This window comes from Chiloscyllium plagiosum, unplaced genomic scaffold, assembly GCF_037043375.1.
Source record: "Chiloscyllium plagiosum isolate Xiang-an unplaced genomic scaffold, Cpla_swu_hap1 HiC_scaffold_13, whole genome shotgun sequence".
NCBI classification, from domain to species: domain Eukaryota; kingdom Metazoa; phylum Chordata; class Chondrichthyes; order Orectolobiformes; family Hemiscylliidae; genus Chiloscyllium; species Chiloscyllium plagiosum.
This window is the reverse complement of record NW_028270151.1, coordinates 35,012,809-35,030,145: the sequence shown is the minus strand read 5'-3', so window position 1 is coordinate 35,030,145 and position 17,337 is coordinate 35,012,809. Positions and strand designations below refer to the sequence as shown.

Below are 17,337 nucleotides of genomic sequence, written 5' to 3'. Positions count from 1 at the left end.
TGAGGCCGATTGTACTTGAGACAAGAAATAAGACTGACAATGATTATCAAAGGATATATCATAGCTAGTCACATCCCATTCCACTTCAGACAAGGCACAGACTGGTACAACTACTACATACCCCATATAAATCATCACCCTGGTGTTGAATTCAAGCAAATTAATATGGGACATCCAGTCAGAGTTCCAGATCATCCAGACATCTGAGGCCGTACGTCCCTGACCGCTGACCGTTACCCGACTGGGAGGGACCACTCCAGTCTGGTGATTGTTGCATGGTGTATATTCATCCGTTGTGGTAGCGTCTGCTTGGTCTTGCCAATAAACCATGCCTCAGGGCATCCTTGTCTGCAGGAATATACACCATGCAACAATCACCAGACAGGGGTGTTCCCTCCCAGTTGGGGAACACTTCAGTGGTCAGGGACATTCGGCCTCAGATGTCTGGATGATCTGGAACTCTGACTGGATGTCCCATTCTAATTTGCTTGAATTCAACACCAGGGTGATGATTTATATGGGGTATGTAGTAGTTGTACCAGTCTGTGCCTTGTCTGAAGTGGAATGGGATGTGATTAGCTATGATATATCCTTTGATAATCATTGTCAGTCTTATTTCTTGTCTCAGGTACAATCAATAATTTCCTGTTCTTCTTGAATATCCCTGTAGGTGTTCTGCCAATATCAGATCTTGGTTGGTCCATTTTTCTGATGACCATGGAATCTGACTCCCTGTCCTTCAAACATACTTGCTGTCCTGGCTTTAAATTTGCCAAAGTTGTTGCCCTATATCTACAGTTATACCACTTCTGCTGTGGCTTTATGTTGTAGTTTTAACTGTTTGTACTTTTTGGAAGTTATGTTTGGCTTGGAGCTGTTTTCGAAAACTGCTACATCTATTTTGAACCTCCTTCCCATTATCAATTAACAATTCCATTGGCGAGTACTAGTTCTGTTACTGAGCAGATCTAATTCCCAGTCTGGGAATTATACATCAGTGATTTCACAGTCTGTTTTTTTTTTCCACTTCTCAGTTCAAGGATGGAGTGGAGAGCTTGTCAAATGGGTGGTGCCTACCTCTGAGGTGCACTTCCAGTAATCCTCATTCATAAATTGAGGTACAATATCCATTAATAATTCGGCCAGGAAACCATGAATCAACCATTGCGATCCAACCTTTGAGTTTGTTATAGTTTAACAAGTCTTGCCATTTCAATCCATCTCATCTAATAGTCAGTTCAGACTAAATACATCTTCTCTCTAGAACCATACAAACCCATTGCTAACTTTCTCTATGGCATTTCTGAAAATCTTGATGAAGCATTGAGCTGCCAATGATCCATGTTGTGTGTGACTAAATATAATTCTGCATGCCTTTCAAACATCACACTGATTGTTATATTCTTGCTCTGCTTTTCATGATATCTACTTGTCTCTTGTGGTGTTTCTGTCAGATTATTCTTCCTTTTACTGTCAGTTGTTATTTCTGCTTGTCATACTTCTTCATCACTTGGTCTGCTGGACCACGCTTGCACAAGGAATTGTCTGATGTTGGTGCACTCCTTGTCAGGTTTTTGAGCTGCAAGAATTTGTCTCAGTTTTCCCTCAGTGACTGGTCAAGTGTGATATTACTGTAGAATAAGATTCCTATTTCTTCCACAACAATAATACCATTGATTCTGTATTATCCACTGTTGACCTTGTATCTGTTGTAACTTGAACCTTGCATTCAACATAGACTATACCATTGCTATATTATATCAGCATAAGCCTGCATTTGTGAAGGCATAGAACAATTTTTGAGATTTGTTTTGATCGCAATAGTTTTACAAAAAAGTTTGTGGTTAATCTTCAGCACCTGAAAGTTCATTCCTATGAGGTAGCTCGTCTCTTTTCACATCACCATGTAACTGCTAAAACACACTTCTCCATGGTTGCAATATCTTTCTGTTCAGTTTCAGTCAAAGTTCCCTATGTAGAACAGATTGGTTTTCATGCTTTGTTAGTATTCACATGAATAGGGACTACTATGAGTTCTGTGGATGATTGATCCTGGACTGCCATCATGAATATGCCTGGATTGATGTGCTAAACGATTAGTAGAAAGAAATCTCTCGAATCTTTTCAAGAGCTGGATTCAGTTCCTAAATCCATTACCATTGCTAGCCTTGTTTTAAAACATTGATGTGGGTAAGACTGGTGAAGGTGCTGTCAGACCTTTAGCCTTATAAATTGCTTTTGTTCCTAATCGCTACATTTTAGTGTTCTGCGCATATGGATCCCTAAATGTCATTGGGTCTGCCCTGTTCTGAGATTATTATTCTGTAAAAGGTATTCAGATATAGACTTCTATATTCCATTAGAAAGTTAAATTATGTTAAATTGACATGACTTCCCCTTTACAAATTCATCATGGCTCTTTCTAATTAGTCCAAATTTCTCAAAAAATGCAGCCACACTGCTTTTTAAAATAGATTCCATAAATTTACCGAACTCAGATGTTAGACTAAGAGCGTTAAAATTTCCTGACTTCTTCTCCAAGTATATAAACCTGCTTTGACAAATTCTCGGAGGTTGAAGGATATCCAGCTGCCTATGCTAGGAATGGGAAAGAAAATCAAAAGGTGCATAAACTCAGACTTTTTGTTAAACTTCTTTAGTGGTTTATGGCACATAATGCAGCATTGTAAATTAATATAAAATTTATACTAAGGATTACACTTACTAATTGCAATATTGATTACTATAATGTGTATGTTTTAATTGCAGCTGTTGGCTTGCTGTTCCTGAAGATTCTGCTGGGTTTTTTAGTGGACAGAATGTACTTTTTTGGGCATTCTTGCTTCCAGTCTTTTTGGTACTACTTATGAACACAGTGATCTTTGGTTTGATTATGTCCAAGATGGTTTGCAGCAAGAAAAACCTGAAAGCATACAAAGGGTGAGCTTTTTGAAATATCTTACATGTCATTTTGGGTTTATGTTGTGGCTCACACATCAGTGAAATCTTACTAATAATACATACAACAATGTACGTTTCCTCAATGAATGGCTTTCCAGCATTGTGGAGTTTGATGATAATGATTTGTTGGAGAGCCAAGTACGTTTGACACGCACAGCATATTAGTTAGTGAGCAAATTCTTGTGATCTTTATCTTGTCAACACCAGAAAATTACTATAAAATTTGAGTAAAATTTGATTTTAACAAGATTCGAAACCTTCACAGAAGCTGTTTCTGTCTCTACAATCAGACAAAGATATTTACATACATCACAATCTCCAAACGTGGTCACCACATAGTCAGTGAAAGGTAGATTGATGGAATTCATGTGCCCCCAGTTTAATGTGCAACATTGAAGTTCGAGAGGACCAACAGTCATGATTAAAGAATAATTAATTACAAAGTATTACTGAAAATTCCTTAAGAATAAAGAGATAATGTTACTAACAAGAAATTGCAATTACCTAGATTAAAACAAGTTCGAAGGCTCCAATAGATCTCTTCGGTATTATCATTGGAACCTATTGGTGCGTCACCACTGAGAGAGACTGAGACTATAATAATGTTATAGTAGTAGGGGCTGGTTAGCTCATTTGGCTGGCTCGCAATGCAGCGTGGGTTCAATTCCAGCACCAGTTTAGTTACCATGAAGGACTCTCTTTCTCAATCTTCTTGCCAGAGATATGGTGACTCTCATGTTAAACTAATGCTAATGAGAGAGCAGCCCTCTGCGACTATGATAACTTGACATCACAACTGCAGCAGCTGAATAGGTGTCCATTCTCATCTCATTGTCCAGCTCCTGATCTGTAGCCTCACAGTTACAGTGCCTCAGATCCAGGTTTGTTTCAAAAGTGAGGACGTCCATCTCAACCACCAAATTGGGCAGCAAACTCCTGGCACCCACCACCCTCTGAGTGAAAATGTTTTGCTTCATGTGCTCTCTAATCCTTTCACCAATCAACTTACATCTGTGTCCCTGGCCTTTCCACTGTGGGAAACAGGTCTTTCCTGTCCACTCTACAAGGTTATAACCCAACCAGTTCATTTGAAATCACAAGCTTTGGGAGCGCTGCTCCTTTCTCAGGTGAAGCAACTTCACCTGAGAAAGGAGCAGTGCTCCCAAAGCTGATGATTTCAAATAAATCTGTTGAATTTGAACCTGGCATCATGTGACTTCTACCTTTGTCCACCCACATCCAACACTGGCACCTCCACATCATGGCTGTCCATTCTAAATACTTAATTATTTTAGACACTTAAATTACGTCACCCCTCAGCCTCCTCAATCTAAAGAAAACAACTCTAATCTATTCAGTCTTTCGTCATGACTCCAATTTTCAAGAGCAGGAAACACTGCTCTTACTCCCTCTAATATTCTTGCTGTAATGCAGTGACCAGAGTTGTGCACACAATGCCAGTAATGGCCTGACCAATGCCTTTGTTCCAACATTATATCTTGCTTTTTGTATTCAAACACACCCAGTGCATGCGGAGGAATCCTTTATCTACCACCTTGTCTACCGGTTGGGCCTCCTTCAGGGGCCTGTGCATACGCACTTCAAGGTCACTCACTTCTGCTCCTCTAAACACTTTTCTGTCTATTGTTATTCTCTTGCTTTGTTTGCCTCCCCATGTGGGTAATGCTGCACTCCTCTGGATTGAATTTTATTTGACACTTGTCCATGAACTCAAACAAAACTATTTTAACATCTTGCAGTTGACAGGCATCCTCTTCACTGTCAGCTACCTCACCAATGATCATCAACAAATTTCCCAATCATGTCTCCCACATTTCAGACCAAATTATTAACTAATGCCAGAAAAATGCAAAACACCCCTGTAAGTCACTTTCCATTTCCCAGGGACTGCAATGCAGTGTTTCCTGGCACTAAGGCAAGGTTGGATCAGTTTGCTGTATTTACCTATATCTCATTGGTTTTACTTTGACTGAACATGCATGTAGACCCTTATCAAATGCCTTACTAAAATCCATATAGCTGACATCCACTGCACCTCCCTCATCAATCCTCCTTGTTACTTCCTCAAATAGTTAATTAAGTTAGTCTTTACAAAACCATGCTGATTATCCCTGATATATGACTTTCTAAGTAACAATTAATATGATCTCTCAATAATGGTTCTGGTAACTTTCCAACCATTATTTGTTGTCTAGTTACTTCATATCAGACCTGTAGCAGTAGATGTCATTGACTGTCCCTCTTCTCACACTTTGTCTGTCTGGAGATATTTTCATCTGGATGGTTGATGGAATCTCCCTTTGTTTGGCAGCTTGTGTTTTTGAATCATTCTTAGCTGAGAAGCTGGAAATGGCCACTGTTACTTATGCAAAAAAACCTAAGTTATGTTGCGAGTAAACCATAGCATTCCGAAGACAACTTATCTTCCATCTATGTTTTCAGCTTTACTTCTGGTCACTCTCCCTCAATGTCTGGGCCTATCTCTCTCTGTCATCCATTTTAAACTTGCAGTTGTAGTCAGGTGACTCATAGCAGCCATGTTTTTAGCTTCCTGTCCAGTTACAGTAAGACAAAGCTTTGTTCTGCAAAAGTGGTCATCTGTACAAGCTTTTCCTAAGGATTGCAGGATCATAACACTATTGTACGATTATATCTACACTTGTTTTGGCAACATAGGTATACCAACTGCTACAAAAAGTGCTGTAACACAAAATAAATAGTTATGGCATTTCTAGGAGTTATAATATTTCAACATAAACTTAAAGGAATGTACATTCTTCTGTTTGTCTTCCAATCTCGATTATGAATTGCAAATTCAATGCAATTTCTACATATTGTCTACTGCAGGGACTTTAAGAAAACTCTTCAGAAGCATTTCGCTATGGTCTTTGCCAACACAGTGACTTTGGGCATATGTTGGATTATTGGCTATTTGATGCTGATTGAAGAAACGTACAGCATATTCAGCACCCTCTTTTGTATACTAAATTCTCTACAGGTAAGGGAGAAGAATAAGTAACAGATTACATTCTGTGTTGTAAAAAATCAGCTTAGAGAAAAGCACTAAAAATAATTTCCAACTCCAACAGCTATTCTGATGAAGTATCATCAACTCTGCATAAATGCTAAATGACTTGCTGAATTTTTACAGCATTTTATGATTCTATTTCAGGTTTTCAGCACCTTTTTAACATTATCATATTAATTGTCAAAGTTTCTTGAAACCTTTTCAAAAATGCCTAATTATTTTGAGTCTTATATTGACAACAATAATGCTTCACTTACTTAACTCCAAGCTTCCCAAAAGACCATAAAAACATAATGATATAGGAGCAGAAGCAGGCTATTCAGCCTATTGCATCAACTCTGCTATTCAATGAGATCATGGCTGGTCTGATAATCTTGAGCTCCATTTTCCTGCCTATTCTACATAACCCATGATTCCCTTACTGTTCAAAAATCCATCTATTTCAGCCTTGAATATGTGCAGCAACCCATCATGAACAGCCCCTTGTGGTAAAAACTTCCACAGATTGACTACCCTCGCAGAGAAAACGATCCTCCTCATCTCAGTCCTAACTGGGTGACCCCTGACTTTGAGATTATGCCCTCTGATCCTAGACTTGCACAAAAAGAGAAACACTCTCCTGTATCTATCCTGTCAAGGCCCCTAAGAATCAGTTTTGTTTCAAAGCATCTCCTGTCATTCTTCTAAACTCCAACAAGTACAGATGCAACCTTCTCAATCTCTCCTCCTAAGGCAATCTCTTTATAATCAGGACCTACCTAATGAACCTTCTCTGGATTACCTCCAATGCCAGGATATCTTTCCGTAGATAAGGGGACCAAAATGGTTCACAATATTCTAATTCGTGCTTTGTACAGTTTTAGCAAGACTACGCTATTTTTATACTCCACTTTCTTTGAAATAAAAGCCAACATTTCATTTGCCTTCCTTATACCTGCTGAAGTTGTATGCTAGATTTTTGTGGACTTATGCATGAGCACTCTCAAAACTCTGTGCTGCAGCTTTCTGTGGTATTTCCCCATTTAAATAATATTCAGCTGTTCTATTCTTCCAGCCAAGATGGATAACCTCACATTTTCCCATAATATATTCCAACTGCAAAGTTTTTGACCACTTATTTAACCTATCTGTATCCCTCTGTAGGTTATTTGTGCTGTCCTCACCACTTACCCTCTTACCTATCTTTGTGTCATCAACAAGCTTGGCAATAATATATTCACTTCTCTCAAAGTCATTAATATACATCATAACCAACTGTAGTACTGCACTAGTTACAGAGTGCTATCCTGCAAATGCCCCTCTTATCTGAATTATGTTCTATTAGTTAACTAATCTTCTATCCATGCTAATAAAATACCTCTATTATTATGGGTGTATTAAGGGGAAAGGTTTAAAGAAACTTTAGCAATCTGTCTTTGCTGGTAAACTCCTTTCTCAGTCTACTCCAGCTAGCCTTGCCCCCATTCCTTTGAAATTGCTTCTATTTAGGTTTAGCAGTTGTTTGTAATTCAAATTCCTCCCTCTCAAACTGAGTGCTAATTCTACTACATTGTGATCACTGTTTCCAAGGGAATCTTTTAGTTTGACCGTGTTTATTAAATCTGCCTTAATAAACATCACCAGATCAAAGATAGCCTGACCTGTGGTTGGATCCACAACATAAATGCTTTTAGGAACTGTCCTGAATACTGAATCATTCCTAATGTCTACCTCTGCCAATTTGACTTTCCCAGTCTACATCAAAACTGAAGTCACTTTCTCTTCATCATAAAGTCAGAAGTGGGGATGTTTGCCAATTAATACACAATGTTTAGCACCATTCGCTACTCCTTAATCCATGTGCAAATGCAACAAAACTTACAGTATGCAGATGTGGACCGAAAAGAATATAGGGAGAACTAGCCATTTGGATACAGAACTGGTTCAAAGGTAGAAGACAGAGGGTGGTGGTGGAGGGTTGTTTTTCAGACTGGAGGACTGTGACCAGTGGAGTGCCACAAGGATCAGTGTTGGGCCCTCTACTTGTTGTCATTTACATAAATGATTAGGATGCGAGCATAAGAGGTACAGTTAATAAGTTTGCAGATGACATCAAAATTGGAGGTGTAGTGGACAGCGAAGAGGGTTACCTCAGATTACAACAGGATCTGGTCCTGATGGGCCAATGGGCTGAGAAGTGGCAGATGGAGTTTAATTCAGATAAATGTGATGTACTGCATTTTGGGAAAGCAAATCTTAGCAGGACTTATACACCTAATGGTAAGGTCCTAGGGAGTGTTGCTGAACAAAGAGACCTTGGAGTGCAGGTTCATAGCTCCTTGAAAGTGGAGTTGCAGGTAGATAGAATAATGAAGAAGGCATTTAGTATGCTTTCCTTTATTGGTCAGAGTATTGAGTACAGGAGTCGGGAGGTCACGTTGCGGTTGTACAGGACATTGGTTAAGCCACTGTTGGAATATTGCATGCAATTCTGGTCTCCTTCCTATCAGAAAGATGTTGTGAAACTTGAAAGGGCTCAGAAAAGATTTACAAGGATGTTGCCAGGGTTGGAGGATCTGAACTACAGGGAGAGGCTGAACAGGCTGGGGCTGTTTTCCCTGGAGCGTCGGAGGCTGAGGGATGACCTTAGATTAGATTAGATTACTTAGATTAGATTACTTACAGTGTGGAAACAGGCCCTTCGGCCCAACAAGTCCACACCGACCCGCCGAAGCGTAACCCACCCATTCCTGTATATTTACCCCTTTACCTAACACTACGGGCAATTTAACATGGCCAATTCACCTGACCTGCACATCTTTGGACTGTGGGAGGAAACCGGAGCACCCGGAGGAAACCCATGCAGACACGGGGAGAATGTGCAAACTCCTCACAGTCAGTCGCCTGAGTTGGGAAATAGAGGTTTACAAAATTATGAGGTGCATGAATAGGATAAATAGACAAAGTCTTTACCCTGGGGTCAGGGAGTCTAGAACTAGAGGGCATAGGTTTAGGGTGAGAGAGGAAAGATATAAAAGAGCCCTAAGGGGCAACCTTTTCACACAGAGGGTGGTACGTGTATGGAATGAGCTGCCAGAGGATGTGGTGGAGGCTGGTACAATTGCAACATTTAAGAGGAATTTGGATGGGTATATGAATAGGAAGGGTTTGGAGGGATATGGGCTGGGTGCTGGCAGGTGGAACTAGATTGGGTTGGGATATCTGGTCAGCATGGACGGGTTGAACTGAAGGGTCTGTTTCCATGCTGTACATCTCTATGACTCTATGAAACATTCATGTCCCACAAAGGTCAGGCAATGTCTATCTCCAATAATTTAATCATTGCCTTCTGAAATTCAATGGTGTTATCATCACTGAATTCCACACTATCAACATCCTGGGGAAACCATTGACCAGAAATAAATACAGTGGCTACAGGGCAAGTCAGAGGCTAGGACTACTGCAGCAAGCTACTCACTTCCTGACTCCCCAAAGCCTGTCCACCATTTGCAAGCATAAGTCAGGTGTGTGATAGAACACTTCTCATTTGCCTGGATGGGCGCCGCTCCAACAACAACTCTAGAAGCTGGACACCATTCAGGACAAAGCAGACTATTTGACTGGCACTACATGTACAAACATCTACTCCTCCACCAATGACATTCAGTAACAGTAGTGTGCACTGCCAACAAGATACGCTGCAGAAATTCACCAATGATCCTCAGACAGCACCATTCAAACCCATGACCACTTCCATCTAGAAGGACATGGGCAGCAGGTACCTGGAAACACTATCACCTTGAGGTTCCCCTCCAATCCATTCATCATCCTGACTTGGAAATATATCACTGCTCTTTCACTGTCTTTATATCAAAATCCTGAACTTCCCTCCTTAAATGAATGGTGGGTCAATCTACAGCACATGGATTTCTGCAGTTCAAGAAGGCAGCTCACCACCATCACTTCAAAGGCAACTAGGGACAGGCAATAAATGCTGGCCCAACCAGTGACACCCACGTTCCACAAATAAATAAAACAACTCGTATGGATTCTGTATCTTACAATCCAAGATCATTTCTCACTCTTGTTCTTATTCCATCCTGCACCAACAAAGCTATCCCATTGCATTTCCTTCCTGCCTCCCCTGAGAATTTAGTTTCAGCTTTAATCTCCTTGTAACCATCTCTTTCTAGCGGTAATAAAATCACACCCATTAACCTCTATTTGTGCCTTTAATTATTTTATTTGTTCCAAATGCAATGTACAATCAAGTAAAGAGGCAAATACTTTGCCTTTTTTTAAACATTGTTTTCTCCCTTTTACTCTATTTGCTGTTGTTTTTATTCTCTGCACTCTCTGTCCCTTCTTGTCCCAATCTGGGAGTCAGTATCCAAATAACTGCCTGTAATACGGCTGTATTCTTTTGCTTTGTAAGACTCCATTTCCTCTCTCCCAAACTCTCACCCCCCCTAGTTAGTGTAAAACTCTTTATACAGCCATAATTATTTGATTCCACTGGTGAGCATAGCATCACTGCTCCTCATTTAAAAAAAACGTGTTAATAAATTAATGGGGTCAATGCACCTTCTAGGTCCAAGTACTAGCCTTATTTTCATCATGAAGTCCTGAATGAAAACCAATCTGTTTCCTCAATGTTCCTGACTTATGACTGAACATATGTCAAAGTAGAAGTATAATACCTCACGTTACTGATTTTGCTGCAGAATTGTAGCAAATGTGAATTGCTTCAATTCAATATAGTACCTCGATATAGATATTCACTTGCTTTGTCATATGCATTTGTGATGGAAGAGAATATGCAGTTCTAAATAAGAAACTTCTAACTTCTGTTTCTTCACACATTTACTATTCTGTTATGGTTTGTATTTTTAGGGTGCTTTTATTTTTCTCCTGTGCTGGATGAATATGAACGAATTTAAAACTAGGATGAAGCAACCATTGAAAATATTCAAAAAGGAGAGAAGGACCATCATTTCAATGCGCCATCTTATCAGAAAAGAAAATTAAGATGCAACAAAAATAAAAAAAAATTGAATATTTGCATATGTTGCCATGCCAGTCCTCCACGTTAAATTTGGAATCTCCATGAATTGACTAATTTCCATGGCACTGCAATGAGTGATTATGTAGCAAAATCATAAAGGTGTTAAAAATATGCAATATTTAAATTACTCTTAATTAGATATAAAAATATTTTCAATTGGGATGGAGAGATGGAGTTCAATGAGAATCAACATGTTAGGATGTTTTAAAACAAAATCTATCCTGTCCTTAAATACGCTTTAATGGAATAGCTTGCTGGTCTATTCTGGAAGGCATTTACCAGTCAACCACTTTGCTGTCGGTCTGGAATTGGATGTACAGTAGTCCAGAACAGGGAAAAGCAGCAGATAGCCTTCCATGGGATATTAGTGAACCAATTCAATTTTTATGACAGATGACAATTTCATGCTCACCATCATTGAGAATTTATTCCAGATTTTATTAAGTGAATTTAAATTCTACAGTCGGAAATAATGGGATTTGAGCTTGCGTCCCTGAAGCTAACAGAGACTTACAACGATATCACCCATCGCCCCAAACCTATGGAGCACAGTAGTTGAAGTTGTCACAGAGCTGGTTTCTTTTATCTAAAAGCTGTTCCTTTTCTCAATGATACTATGTCCTTGTTTTTTTATCAGAGGGGTAATAAACTGCTCTCTGTTCTGATTAGTCTGGGTTTGTTGCAGAGGTTAAAGGGTATTGAGAGGCCTTTTTGTTTATATGTAAACAGATGAGACTTCAGGCCAAAATGGTCATGTGAGCTGCGGGGAAACAAACTCTCTCTCTCTCTTCTCTCTCTCTCTCGCTCTCTCTGCCCTTCTAACTTGAATCTGTAAGCATCTGTTCCTTTTTTTCTAACTGTGTTTCAAGAGGGTTTGTTTATTAGGACTGTTGTGTATATTCGGGGCAGCATAATTAATTCCAGTTTGGACAGACTGAGTTCTGTAGAGGTTCATTATTCTGTTCTTTGTGTTTCATTCTGTAATTTTGTAAATAATTTTTTGTTTGTTTTAAAACCTGGTAATCAACCTAGCAAACTTACATTTACCGAAATAAATTGCAAAGTTATGGTATGGGCTGTCTGCTTAAGAATGTCTTGAGTGGTCTGGCCTAGTCCATAGCAAACTGGGGGCTCTTTGCCAGATTTTAAACAGCGAGTGGTAGGTGCTAATGTCTTTATTTCAGGTGTTGGTTGGTTGGGTAGACAAAGCTTGGGATAGTAATGGCTCCTTCAGTCGCTAAAAGTTTTCTGGAAGTGGATGCGGTAACTTTGGAAGTTTTGCAAAAGGTGAATAAGATCAAGCTGCAGGAATTAGCAGAGACATTGGAATTGGACCTGCCTGCTTCTGAAAGGAAAGGAGAGATAATTACAGCAGTAGTTCAACATTTAACCTTCCTGGAGAAACCATCAGAATCTATAGAGATGGCAAGAATTCAATTGCAAATGAAGCAGCTTGAGTTAGAGGTGAGAAATAAGGCAAGGGCAGTAGAAATGACACTGTTTGAGTTACAATTAAAAGCAGAAGAGGGGGGGGGGAAAGAGAGCAATGTCTAGATTAGAGTGGTGCTGGAAAAGCACAACAGGTCAGGCAGCATCCGAGGAGCAGGAAAATCGACGTTTCGGGCAAAATCCCTTCATCCAGCACCACCACCTAGACTCTGATCTCCAGCATCTGCAGTCCTCACTTTTGCCTAAAAATTTGAGCAGCAGAACAGAAAGAAAAAGAGAGAAATTTTGAACTTTGAAAGCTGACACTTAAAAACGAAAGTCAGCATAAAAGACTGAAGATAAAGGCTGAGGGTAGGCTTAGTGAGGAAGAGAATGAGGATAAGTAAGCCCCTAGTACTCAGAAGCCTAGCGAGAAACTGTTTAAGTATGTTCAAGCATTGCCTAAATTTGATGAGAAGGATGTGGAAGCCCTTTTTCATTTGAAAAGGTTACTAAACAAATGCAGTGGCCAGTGGCAATGTGGGTTTTGTTGATCCAAATGAAATTCTTGGGTAGGGTTAGTGAGGTATTTGCATCGCTATCAGAGGAGGTATCTGGGGAGTCTGAGGAGGTGAAAAAAGCCATTTTAGTTGCATATGAGCTTGTACCAGAAGCCTATAGACATTGTTTCAGGACTCTAAGAGGGATCCTGGTCAAACCTATATTGAGTTTGAAAGGATCAAACAGAGCAATTTCAATAGATGGATAAGAGCTTTAAAAATTGAGCAAACCTATGATGCCCTTAGAGAGGTAATTATTTTGGAGGAATTCAATAATTCACTGCCTGAAGTAATGCAAACTCGTCTGGAAGAGCAGAGAGTTAAAACAGCAAGGTTGGCAGCTGAAGTGGCTGATAATTATGTGTTGGTCCATAAAACACGCTTTGGTTTTCAGAATCAATTTCAGTCCACGAGGGTTAGAAACTGTGGCAAAGAGAAATCCTCACGTGGAAAGGGAAAGGTCGATCTCAGTGAAGATCATAAGGATAACTTACCACAGGGTAAAAAATAAACCCTTGAGGGGGTCAAAGAAGTTAAAATGCTCTGGTGTTTTCATTGTAATAAAATGGGTCACACAAAATCATTGTGTTGGGGGGGCTAGGAGAAAGCCACATGTAGGAAAATTGGACAAGCCTGGGAGTTTTGTTGGACTAGTAACAAAAAGCACAGGGGAAGATAGACAGCTGCCTCAGAGTGTACAAAATGATCAGAGGTTGATTAAGGAGGAATTGCCAGAAAATAAACCATTTTAATTTCTGATTAGTCTGGTTTGGTACAGAGATTAAAGGGTATTGACAGGTCTTTTTGTTTATATGCAAACAAATGAGACTTCAGGCCAAAGTGGTCATGTTTTAGAAGTGACCTGTATAATGAAAGGGGAGTGGCCAGCACTCGAGCTGAGCAAGTTAGTTCAGTCTAGAACTGGTTGGGAGTTCAACTGTGTGGAAACAAACTCTCTCTCTGCCCTTCTAACGTGCACCTGTAAGCATCTGTTCCATTTTTTTAAAACTGTGCTTCAAGAGGGTTTGCTTATTAGGACTGTTGTGTATAGTCAGATCAGCATAATTAAGTCTAGTTTAGATAGACTGAGTTCTGTAGGGGTGCTTTATTTTGTTATTTGTGTTTCATTGTGCAATTTTGTGAATAAACATTTGTTTGTTTTAAAACCTGGTAGTCAACCTCACTAAATTAATCCGGATAATTTTCACCGTACACTTACCGAAACAAATTGCAAACTTATGGTCTGGACTGCCTGCTTAAGAATGTTTTGAGTGGTCTGGCTTAGTCCATAACAATGTTGAGAGGTGAGATGTTATTCCATTCAGCAATACAGTCAACCAGCATTGAAAACCGTAGTTTAGATCAGAGTGGTGCTCGAAAAGCACAGCAGGTCAGGCAGCTGCCGAGAAGCAGGAAAATCGATATTTCTGGCAAAAGCCCTCCCTCGTCTATTCTTAGGAGTGCTTGTTTACATTTATGCTTATGTCACAAAAAGAACATTCTTGATATCTGTAGTCAGTTTGTTCAATTATGTCAGGGCACATGTCTGGAATAGGTGGGTCCCTCTCAGACTTGGTAAATCACTACACGAAGTCTGCAAGTTTCAACAAAATTTCATTGTATTGCAGACAAGAGAACTCTGATTATTTTTGAAATATTAGAATGCAATAATATGTAGTATTCATGAAGACTTTGGTTTTGATTATGGTTGAGATTGTTTTAACTTATGGCATTATATTACTCTGTAGATAATTAACTGAAATATAACTGTAAATATCTGTGTTTGACTCTTCTTTCGGTATTTGGCAAGTCGTATTATAATTTAGTCATTATATAATGGTAATCATGCTCTCTAAAGAGCTGCCTTTATCAACCAACAATAACATTTGAACTGTTTTATGTAGCATTGTTCGAATCCAGTTCATTTAGAAGTCAGATATTAACTCCTGCATCTAAAAGGGAAACTCAATTGCTTCTTTCATATACAAGTGCCAGTGAAAGGGTTTCTGTCCCAGGTACAGTACTGATACTGGTCTTAATTTAGGCAGAATCATACAGTAAAGAAAAGTCCTTTTGGCTCATTGAGTTTGCACTGCCAAAAATACACTCATGTCTATATTTGTCCCACTTTCTCACACTAGGCCCTTGGATTTGAACGTTATGATACTTCAAAGTTTTTATCCAAGTACATTTTAAAAGGTTATGAGGTTACTCACCTCAACTACCCTCCCAGACTTCTACCACCCTTTGGATGAAAAACGTTTTCCTCAAGTCCCTTCCAAACCTCCTGCATTTCATTTTGAAAATGTGCCCCCTTCTTCTTGACCCCTCAACCAAGGGGAACAACTCTTCACCCTGTCCATGCCACTCATAATCTTTTACACCTCTATCCAAAACACCTAACCCTCTGACCTCTAAAGAAAATAACCTAAGTATCTCCAGCCTCTCTTCATAACTGGAATGCTCCATCCCAGGTTACACCCTGGTAAATCTCCTTTGCACAGTCCAGTTCAATCACATCATTGCTATAGTGTGGATTCCAGAACCGTGCACATTACTTCAGCTGTGGTTTAAACAAAATTCTGTACAACTCCGACTTTACCTTCCAGTTCTAATAATCTATGCCTTGACTGATAAAGGCAAACATCCCATAACTTCCTTCATAACTACCTTATCAACTATGCTATTAATTTATTGGTAATGTGATTTTCAGACATGAACATCATCAGGGGAGATGGTTGGGGTCTCTATTTTTGATTATTAGTGGGATTATAACTGCTCAATCCCCCAGTATCAAGGACATTTCCAAACTGACCGACTCCCATTTGCCAGCGTTTGGTCCATAATCCCACTAAAATCCTTACTTTCATGCACTATCCTGATGCCTTTTAAATGTTGTAATTGTAAGTGCCTCCACCATTTCCTCTGGCAGTTTGTTCCATACACACACCACACTCAGCATGAAAAAGATATCCCTCTGGTCCTTTTTAAATCTTTCCCCTCTCACCTTAAACCTATGACCTCTAGGTTTGGACTCCCCACCAGAGGAAAAAGACCTTAGCTATTCATTCTATATATGCCCCTCATGATTTTATAAGCCTCTGAGAGGCCTCCCCTTGGTCTCCAATCCTCCAGGGGAAAACAATTCTAGCCTATTCAGCCTTTGTCTATTGCTCAAACCCTCCAGTCCTGGTGACATCCTTGTAAATCTTTCCTGCACCCCCTCAAGTTTAACAACATCCTTCCTATGGAAGCCAACCAGAATTGTATGCAGTATTCCAAAAGTGGCCTCACCAATGTCCTGTACAGCCGCAACATGACATTCCAACTCTGACACTCAATTTTATGACCAATGGAAGCAAGCATGCCAATAGTTTTCTTCACCACCCTGTTTACCTGCGACTACACTTTCAAGGAACAATGAACCTGCACTCCTAGGTCTCTGTTCGGCTACACTCAGCAGGTCCTACCATTAACTGTATAAGTCCTGCCCTGATTTGCCTTACCGTAAAGCCACACCTCACATTTATCCATATTAATCTCCATCTGCCACTCCTTGGCCCAATGACCCATCTGATCAAGGTCCCATTGTACTCTGAGGTAATTTCCTTCACTGTCCACTATTTTGGTGTTATCTGCAAACTTACTAACCATACCTCCTGCATTCACATCCAAATCATTTATATAAATGACAAAAACCAGAGGACCCAGCACTGATCTTTGTGGCACATTACTGGTCACAGGCCTCCAGTCTGAAAGACAACTCTCCACCACCACCCTCTGTCTCCTACTATCAAGCTAATTTTGTATCCAATTGGCTAGCTCCCCCAGATCCCATGTGATCTAACCTTACTAATTAGTCTACCATGTGGAACCTTGTTGAATGCTTTGTTGATGTCCATATAAAAACATTCAGTGCTCTGCCTGTGTCAAGTCCTCTTTGTCAACTTGTCAAAAAACTCAATCCAGTTAGTGAGACATGATTTCCCACGCACAAAGGCATGCTGTCTATCTCTAATCAGTCCTTCCCTTTCCAAATACATGTAAATCCTATCCCTGCTCCAACAACTTACCCACCATAGGTTCATTAGTCTATAGATCCCTGGCTTTTCCTTACAGCCTTTCTTAAATAATGGCACCAAATTAGCCAATCTCCAGTTATCACCACTGGCTATCAATGATGCAAATATCTCAGCAAAGGGCCCAATCTCATTCCTAGCTTCTGTGTCCTTCTCCACAGTAAATGTTGATGTAGAATATTCATTTAGCATCTCACCCATCTCCTGTGGTTCCAC

The 17,337-nt window shown here is 39.8% G+C and overlaps 1 protein-coding gene across 4 annotated transcripts in view; it reads left to right on the top strand.

The window, feature by feature from the left end:
* The window catches only part of LOC122556324 (adhesion G protein-coupled receptor G7-like), an 80,201-nt gene extending 63,006 nt beyond the window's left edge, over nucleotides 1-17,195 (top strand). For all 4 annotated transcript variants that reach the window (XM_087993515.1, XM_087993513.1, XM_087993514.1 and 1 more), the window contains 3 exons: nucleotides 2,770-2,940; nucleotides 5,830-5,980; nucleotides 10,883-17,195. In XM_087993515.1, coding sequence (XP_087849641.1) covers nucleotides 2,770-2,940; nucleotides 5,830-5,980; nucleotides 10,883-11,017 — 457 coding nt within the window. In that variant the 3' untranslated portion in view covers nucleotides 11,018-17,195. The remainder of the gene's footprint in view (nucleotides 1-2,769; nucleotides 2,941-5,829; nucleotides 5,981-10,882) is intronic.
* The last annotated feature ends 142 nt before the right edge of the window (nucleotides 17,196-17,337 follow it).